Source organism: Mus musculus, chromosome 4 (assembly GCF_000001635.26).
Source record: "Mus musculus strain C57BL/6J chromosome 4, GRCm38.p6 C57BL/6J".
NCBI classification, from domain to species: Eukaryota; Metazoa; Chordata; class Mammalia; order Rodentia; family Muridae; genus Mus; species Mus musculus.
Genome location: NC_000070.6, coordinates 147,978,077 through 147,987,429, shown reverse-complemented (window position 1 = coordinate 147,987,429; position 9,353 = coordinate 147,978,077). Strand labels below are relative to the sequence as shown.

The 9,353-nt window shown below is 49.2% G+C and overlaps 1 protein-coding gene across 3 annotated transcripts; it reads right to left on the bottom strand.

Annotated features, from left to right (window-relative positions):
* Nucleotides 1-224: 224 nt before the first annotated feature.
* On the bottom strand, nucleotides 225-1,644 carry Nppb (natriuretic peptide type B). Of its 3 annotated transcripts, none has more exons than NM_008726.6 (3): nucleotides 1,329-1,530; nucleotides 912-1,134; nucleotides 225-468 (listed from the first exon to the last, which is right to left on the bottom strand). In NM_008726.6, exons 1-3 carry the CDS (start codon nucleotides 1,452-1,454, stop codon nucleotides 452-454), a joined length of 366 nt encoding a protein of 121 aa, NP_032752.1. In that variant the 5' UTR covers nucleotides 1,455-1,530; the 3' UTR covers nucleotides 225-451. The 3 variants fall into 3 exon arrangements, with proteins under 3 accessions (NP_032752.1, NP_001274277.1, XP_006538690.1); NM_001287348.2 differs by having other exon boundaries at nucleotides 912-1,131; XM_006538627.4 differs by having other exon boundaries at nucleotides 225-1,134; nucleotides 1,329-1,644.
* Between the last annotated feature and the right edge of the window lie 7,709 nt (nucleotides 1,645-9,353).

Sequence of the window (9,353 nt, the reverse complement as noted above, 5' to 3'; positions counted from 1 at the left end):
AGTCATGAGGACCTTTGGCCCTCAGCTGAGTTTCGGTGATACATGGCATTCAAAGGAGAGGGTTCCAGCTGGGCAGCCGTGGTACATGCCCTTGATCCCTGCACTCTGGTGGGAGAGGCAGGTGGATCTCTGCGAGTTTGAGGACAGCCAGGTCTATCTTAAACCAAAATAAACAAAAGCAAAGTAAAAGAGCTAAGAGATAGATTGAAACTCACGGACACAAATCCTTTTCAAAAGCAGGAAATACGCTATGTTTATTATGTTGTGGCAAGTTTGTGCTCCAAGATAAGAAACAGTCTTGTAGAAAAACAACAAAATAAATTAAAAAATAAAAATAAAAATAAATATAAATAAATAAATAAATAGGATCACTTCAAAGGTGGTCCCAGAGCTGGGGAAAGAGACCCAGGCAGAGTCAGAAACTGGAGTCTCCTGCAGCCAGGAGGTCTTCCTACAACAACTTCAGTGCTGTGGGGAGGAGAGACAGGGCAATGTCACACTCGGAAGTGAAACTGAAGCAGGTGCCGAGTCCCCCACCACCACCACACCCCCATCTTCAGTCCCCAGATGATGTCGAAGTTTAAGGCTCTGGAAAAAGCTATCTCACAGGGCCTCTGTTTCTCCTGTAAAGTGGGTTGGGCATGCCCTTTGCCTGAGGGGAAATGCTCAGAACTCTTTCTGCCTTGTGAAGGGGTGATTAGACATCAGGCAGTCTGCTCCCTCAGAGCGTGTGACCCCTCTGATGGAAGGTAGGTGCTGACCTGTGAGAATGTAATGCAGAACCCATGTGATATTTCCTGACAGGCTGCAGGAGTATGCCAGATAGCAAACCTAGGGGCCTCTAAGGGTAGCATGCACGGGGATGGGATGGGTGTGCAGCTTTGCAGGGAAGTGGCAAGGTAGGTGCTCACCGTTACAGCCCAAACGACTGACGGATCCGATCCGGTCTATCTTGTGCCCAAAGCAGCTTGAGATATGTGTCACCTTGGAATTTTGAGGTCTCTGCTGGACCCGGAGGGTGCTGCCTTGAGACCGAAGGACTCTTTTTGGGTGTTCTTTTGTGAGGCCTTGGTCCTTCAAGAGCTGTCTCTGGGCCATTTCCTCCGACTTTTCTCTTATCAGCTCCAGCAGCTTCTGTGATGGATTGGGGAGCCCAGACGTCAGAAACACACACACCTGAATCCCCCATCCTTCCATAGTGCTCATCAGTTAAGAGATATGCTGCCCAATCTTTCAGTTTGCTGACTCTCACATGGCTAATTCCCAAAGGACTCGAGGTCTTTTCATTGCCGCTTCCCAAACCCTTCAGGCAGACCCTCAGTGCTCACCTGCATCTTGAATTGCTCTGGAGACTGGCTAGGACTTCCCAGAGGATAGGAGTGACCTCCCAGCGGTGACAGATAAAGGAAAAGCAGAAACAGAATCATCTGGGACAGCACCTTCAGGAGATCCATGCCGCAGAAGCGATGGGCCAGGCAATGATGCCGTGTTCTCCCTTGTCTCGCCTCCCCAAGCAGCTTGTGCACTGGTGTCTTCAACAACGGTGCCTCTGCCTTTTATACTGGGGCTGAGTGTCCGGCCAGACCTTTTCACGGAGTAGGGGTGGGGTTATCTCTGATTTATCAGCTGCATTCCTGCCGGCTGAGCTCAGGACCTGAGAATTCACCCCTCTGTGCCTGTGTGGAGTATTCATTGTGGGTGGAGGCTGTGGAGAGCAAGCCTTGTATAGAAATGGGCTGGGCTAGGGTGGGGGTGTGCGGAACACACTAACAGTCCTTGCTTCCTGCTCCCTTCTTTCATGCAGAGCCTGAGGGCCTATGACATCCTGCCCCACCCCTATTGGAAATGGCGGGGAGAGCCCCAGCTTTCCCAGCCTGTGGCGAGTGTGGGGCTTATGGCGTGACTCATGGAAAACATTCCCAAACAACACCCACCATCACCAGCCTCCCGGGGAGAGTGTCCTCCAAACCTGTAATCCAGGCCCGGCCTGGCTTCCCAGCACCTAGCTGGACTGCACTACTTCCGGGTACTCTGGTAGCTGTCCGTGGTTCTGATCGCCACACGTGTACTTCACACCAACTTTCAAGCTCTCTCCTCAACCGATTTCCAGGCCAGAAGGAGCTATGTGGCTCACACAATGGTTTTGATACCCACCTTCCAACAACCCCCCTCAAAAACTTGTGAAGATTTCAGCTTGAGGATGCTCACTCTCCAGTGTCAACTGATTAAAAGCTGGGATATGACAAGGAACTTCTGGAATTCCAACCCTCCTTTCTGACCCTTAACAAGAAGAGCTGATTAGGATAGAATTTTGAGTCTGACCCAAAGATGAGGTCACGTAGCCATGCCATCTGGGGCATCATCTCTGGGTGCCAAAGTCTCCTCCCCCACCATGAGTGGAAGAGAAAGTGTGCCTAGACTCCAGACGTGTGGGAAAGGCCTCTCCCCAGCTCTCTCTTAGCTGATCGGCCAACAGTGACGTCTCCCTCACACAACGCACCCAGCCTCCCACTCAGATGAGAATTGAGACTCTGAGGAAGTGAAGCTGAGGCATATACACCCAGGTGTGCGCCCAGTGTCTCTATCCCTTCTGCAGAATCTGTGCTAACAACTGTCAGGTTGGTCAAGGACAATGACCAGGAGTGGCAGTGGGTTAAGGCAGAGATGGAGAAAGGGGATAGTTAGAAGATCATGAGTCCAGAACCAGTCACATTTGGAGAAAGCTGTTAGGTTCTTCTGCAAGCTTCTGGGCCTCTCGGACCCATGTTTGCATGAGATTCTGTGTTCTGACCCAAGGGAAACACACACTCTCTTCTAAGCAATTGTTTAGGAGAGGCAGAGAATGCCTCCATCTCCACTCTTAGCTCAACCCTTCTCCTTGCACATGAATTTGTCTCCTAATCCTAATCCTTCTCACACAATTTCCCTCTGAGAAACCAATTAGCCTACCACCCCCACGTCCAGTTTCAGTAAATTCTCAGGACACAGGCAGAATAAAGCCAGATTCTTGGCTAACAGGTCATACAAAGGACCCCCAGCCAAGTTCCTGATAGAGCTTATCTCTCCTCTGAGATAGCCACTATCCACATCTCTATCACCATTCCTGTCATCTGGCTTGTGTGTGGCAGGAGCTTGAAGCCATTGGTAATGTAACACCCACAATCAGGAAGCAGAGAGCAGTAAATTCCTCTCTCTCTCTCTCTCTCTCTCTCTCTCTCTCTCTCTCCATTTATATAGTCCAGAACCCCATCCATGGATCGGGGCCACCCACAGTGGGTCTTCGCTCCTCAACTAACACAATAAAAATAATCCCCAGTGCTGGAAGATGGCTGAGGTGCTTTAGAACACTGGTTGCTCTTCTAGAGGACCTAGGTTTGGTTCCCGTGCCCACATGGTGGCTCACAATTACTTACAACTCCAGTTCCAGGGGATCTGACACCCTCTTTCAGCATCCACTTATTTTGTTGTTGCTTGTTTGAGACAGGGTTTTATTGTGTAGTCCTTAGGTGGCTTGGAACTCACTTTGTAGACCAGGCTGATCTTGAACTCACAGAGATCTGCCTGTTCCTACCTCCTGAATGCTCTGTTTAACGGACTGTACATATTTTGAGACAGGGTCTCGTAGCCCAGGCTAACCTAAACTACCGTATCTTCCTGCCTTTACTTCTCAAGCACCCAGATTACAGGTGCGTACCACCATGCCTGTTTTATGTTGGCTGAAGATTGAACGTGGGGCTTTGTGCATGTTGGGCAAGCACTGTGCCACAAGCTCTGTCCATGAGGCATACTCAGGGTGCCATGAGACACACATAGCTTGGTGGCTTGTAGTGACCATCTTTCAACTGCATCTTCCAGTCCTGGTGATTGGTAGACCTCTGCTGTGGGACTCCTACTTGATGTCCCTCTTCAGAGTGTGGCCTGGTGCCAGCAGCTGCTGGAGTCTCCTGAAGACTTTTCTTAGGCAGAACAGACACAGGCTGTTAGGTCAGTTGTCTGGTGGCGAATGAGGATCGAGGATCAGTTTCTAATACCGACATGGCAGCTCACAGCTGCTGATAATGCCCTGTATGGTCTGGACCTAGCATCAGTGTGGGGTCTACTCCACCCTTTTCCATTGTTTAAAACAGACCCAGGTGACTCCAAAGAAACTGGAAGTAGACCCCACCTCTGTGCAGAAATGGGGGCTGAGCAGAAAGGAGTCTTCAGTGTCTTTGTCTAGTCATTACGTCTTCCTACAAAGCGGTTTATGGAGACAGCCTCTGACCTCCTCACTTTTGAGCACATGCCTTCAAGCCCTTCCTGCAGCTGGTGCTGTCAAATTCCAGACTGTGTTTAAAAATCCAGTCTGAGAGGGACTGAGGGATGCACTAGTCAGGTCATCTTTTTAAGCAAAAGGCCTTTAGAAATGCCAAGTGTGGGGCAGGGGTCTGAAAGCAGAGCATTTCATTCTTTCTACGCCAAGCAAGGCATTCAGACTTAAAGGGTTCTGAAGATGGGCCAATCTGAGATCTCTAGGAAGCAGGCTTGGTTAACACATGGCCTCTGCTGAGTAACAGAGGTAGGGGAAGGGGATGTTGAACTATGAGCCAGTGAGTGGAGCTTGGGTGATCTGCCATGTAGTCAGGCTGCTCTGAACCCTGAGCAGCAGGGGGTTGGTTGTGTTCCCAACCTGCTCACAGCAGCACCTGGAGAGTCTGGGTTCTCACTTTGTCTCTGTCTTGCCTATGAACTCTGTCCCCTTTGTTTGTAAAGATGTATTTAGTGGGTTTTTTCCTATGTGTATGAGTGTTTTGCCTACACACATGTATGTGTACTGTGTGTGTGCCATATGCTGAAATTTCTTTCTCTTTTTTTCTCTCCTTTTTTGAGACAGGGTCTCATGTAGCCCAGGCTGGCCTTGAACTCTCTGTTTAGCTGAGGATAACCTTTACCTCTTACCCCCTTGCCTCTATCTCCAAAGTGCTAAGATTATAGGCGTGCAGAAATAAGGCATTAACCAATGAATCTATGAATAGATTAACCTCCCAAGGCCCTCCCTCCATTCACATGCGCACTTAGGACTAAGCGCTTAACATATGGGAACACATTCCAACAGGATACCCTTATCCTATAAGTTAGTGGCTGGGCTTGAACTCCCTATGTAGTCAAAGATGACCTTGACTGCCTGGTCCTCAGACTCTACCTCCCCAGAGCTGGGATTACAAACATGCACCGTTCCTCCTGGTTTATGCAGTGCTAAAGATCTGATACAACCATCTGTATTCCAGTTCTAGGGGATCTAAGACTGGTGCGAGGACCTGCATTTGACAATCTGTAGCTATAGTTAAATTAGTAGTGTTTGCTTAGCCTGTAAAAAGTCCTGGGTTCCATCCCCAGGGCCTGGTGTATGCTAAGTAAGCACTCTGCCAACTGAGCCACATCCTTAAGCTAGCCCTATCACTTTTGAACTTCAGTGTGTCTCTTGTTACAGCTGGCATGCCTGCCCCTGAGACAATTCTCTCACTGATCCCAGGACTCTACGGGAGGAATATGAGAGTTCTTTAAGGGCACAGAAATGGGACAAGAAAGATCCAGCCAGGGATTTATCTTGGGGCATCAGACACGCTTGGCTACTATCTCTGTGCAGGACTCTAGCACCTACCAGCCAGGAGCATAAGGGATGACTCACATGTGACTGTCTTCGGCTCTTGTCCCTGGCCTGAAGGGTCTGGCTGTGGCATTGCGTCGGGCCATGAGGAGTCCACAACCTCTTCCCACTGGAGAGGTCAGAGGGGACCTGCAGGCTGTAAAAGGATCTTGGTCAGGAAGTGACTGGCTGGCCTCCAGGCCCTTCCAGTTCAAAACTCCAGCAGCTTATCCCCCTATAGAGAAAGGAAAGGCAGCCATGGTCATTCAGAAATAAGCACCCCATGGGATGTCTCTGTGGTAACTGTATTTATACTGGAAAGTCTCTCATTTATTCATTCAACAAACATGTATCAAAGCCCGCTCTGTTGTCTGGGCTGTGGAGATGACTGTGTACAAAAGAGATGAAATCCCTGTCTTGGAGTGGCTTTCCTTCCGGGATCGAGGAGATGGCGATTGGCCAAATGCTGAAGTTGGTTCACATATTAGAAATGATAAAGCAGAGAACAGGGTGCTGCTGTGGGGCTGAGGAGATGTTAACAGGAGATCAAGCAACAGAAGCTAGGGTGGTATTGAACCAACAGTTGGTGGAGATGAGCAGAAAGTGCCTCTGGCAAAGGGAATGGCCGGTGCAATGGCTCTGTGCTGTGCCAAAAGCCCAAACTCAAGATGCTGTCTAGCTGTCACCATCTCTCCAGCTCAAGAGAACACTTTCTCGCCCCTTTCAGGCACTGGTGGCTCCAGGTTGTCCTTGGCTTGTAGACATCCCACTCTCACCTCTGTCTTCAGGTAGCATTCTCTGTCTGTGTCTCAAAACTCCCTGTTACTTTCTTTTTAAAAAAATTTTTTATTAGGTATTTTCCTCATTTACATTTCCAATGCTATCCTAAATGTCCTCCATACTGTCCCCCCCACTCCCCTACCCACCCACTCCCACTTCTTGGCCCTGGCATTTCTCTGTCCTGAGACATATAAAGTTTGCTCAACCAATGGGCCTCTCTTTCCACTGATGGCCGACTAAGCCATCTTCTGATACATATGCAGCTAGAGACACGAGACACGAGTGGTACTGGTTAGTTCATATTGTTGTTCCACCTATAGGGTTTCAGACCCCTTTAGCTCCTTGGGTACTTTCTCTAGCTCCTCCATTGGGGGCCCTGTGATCCATCCAATAGCTGACTGTGAGCATCCACTGTGTTTGCTAGGCCCCGACATAGTCTCACAAGAGACAGCTATATCAGGGTCCTTTCAGCAAAATCTTGCTTATATATGCAATGGTGTCAGCACTTGGGGGCTGATTATGGGATGGATCCCCGGATGTGGCAGTCTCTAGATCCTTTTGTCTCAGCTTCCCTGTTACTTTCATAAGCACACTTGTCATTGAGCTTAGTGTAGAGGTAGATGTCTACAATCTCAACACTCAGGAGGCTGAGGCAGAGGGATCGCTGTGAGGCTGAGGCTAACTTGGCTCATGAAGCAAGTTCAAGATTGCCCTGGTGTACAGTGAGACTCTATCTCAACCCCATCTCCCCATAAAGCCTGGTGTTGTACCTTAGTTGGCAGGGTCCTTGCTGAGTACATGAGGCACTAGGTTTGGTCCCCAGTGAACAAATCCCAGGAGTGGTAGCACACTAATCTTCATTGGGTTTAGGGTCCACCTTATGTCCAGGGTGACCTTACCTTGTGGTGTGCTATCTCATTTTGTCTGTGAGGACATTTCTTTTAAATGCAGTACTGTATTCGAATCCCGTCAGTTAAAACATGACTGTATCTCCTTGGAGGCTACCACTCAATGCAAGTGTGAGTCCCACAATGGCAAGCCAACCATGAGTGTTGGAGGGAAGGAGAAAAGCCTAGAGGGGGTATGGCAGAGAAGGAGAATGTTAGCCACACCAGGCAGGCCACATTCATGAATCACCTGGACTCTAAGGACACATGTAAGGACAGAGATGCTGAGTGGCTTACACATGAAGTATACTGATAGAGTCCTTGGAGCGAGAACATACTGTGCTGGAGAGCAATGACATCGGAATCGGGCTGGTGTACCCAAAGGAGCCCTGTGACAGCTCCATCACGGGAAGGGGAGGCGATGGCAGGGCTCCAGAGACCTTTTAGCTGGCTCTTTTCCCACAACCTATTCCCCTGTGAAGGCGGGACTCATGGCTCACACCCAGAGTACCAAGCAATTGATATCTGGGGGTGGCCCTCCCCATTCCTCATTTAAAGGGCCATGTAGGACAATGTAAGGGGCAACATGAGACCAGAAAGGGGTGGAGCTGGTGACATGGATGAGTGGGTAAAAGAACTGGCTGCTCTCCAGGACTCATGTGGAGGATGAAGAGAACCGACTGGCACAAGTTATCTTCTGTGTTCCACATGTACGCACGTGCGCAGTCAAGACAAATGAAGGAATACCATTAGAAGAAAAGAAAGGGGTATCAGACTGAGAGAAGTAATACCTCTCCCCGACTCATGTCCACCCAGAATCTCAGAATACGGCTTTGCTCAGAAATTACATCTCTGCCATTAGTTAAGATGAAGTCCTACTCAATGTTTGTGGCCCTCAGTCCTGTCAGATGAATGTGAATGACCCTTCCATCCTGTCACATGACTACAAGTGACCCTTGGTCATGTCAGAATGAGAGTGACCCTCAGTCATGTCAGATGATTGTGTGACCCCTCAGCCCTGTCAGATGAATGTGAGTGACCCTCAGTCCTGTCAGATGAATGTGAGTGACCCCTCCATCCTGTCACATGACTATGAGTGACCCTTGGTCATGTCAGAATAGTGAGAGTGACCCTCAGTCCTGTCATATGAATGTGTGACCCCCTCAGTCCTGTCATATGAATGAGAGTGACCTTCAGTTCTATCAGATGACCAGGAGTGGCCCTCAGTCCTCTCTGTTACATGACCATGAATGACCCTCAGTCCTGTCAGATGACCATGAGTGACCCTCAGTCCTATCAGATGAATGTGAGTGACCCTCAGTCCTGTCAGATGAATGAGAGTGGCCCTCAGTCCTGTCAGATGAATGTGAGTGACTTTTCTGTCCTGTCACATGACCATAAATGTGACTTTAAGTCCTATCAGATAAACGTGAGTGACCCTTTCCATCCTGTCACATTACCATGAGTGACATTAAGTCCTATCAGATGAATGTGAGTGACCTTTCTGTCCTGTCACATGACCATGAGTCACATAACCACAAGTGACCTTAAGTCCTATCAGATGTATGTGACTGACCCTTCCGTCCTGTCACATAGCCACAAGTGATCCTCAATCATATCAGATGGCCATGAGTGACCCCTCAGTCCTATCAGATAAATGTGGGTGTCCGCTAAGGCCAGTCAGACTGGTGTCCTTGTGTGAGCGCCCAACTCGCCAGCAAGAAAGACGCTGCAACAGGATCCTTCTGCACACGTTTATTGGGAGAGCTTGATTGCGTAGGCGAAAAGACCCTGAGCCCAGAAATGGTGCTGCTTATATAGGCCTAGGAGTGACATGTCCATACCTGATTGGTTATGCTACCAGTACCTCATTAATATGCGTTGGGCCAGGCAGTGACTTGGCAAAAAAACTCTTATGCACATGCACACATTGGTTGTTTACCCATAATCCTGGGCGGTGGCCAGTGGTAGCCAGTGGTAGCCAACACCATCTTGTTTGCGGCTTCCCACATCCTTGTAAGAAGACAGACTGAAAGGAAAAGGTGGGTGGGGGATGCAAC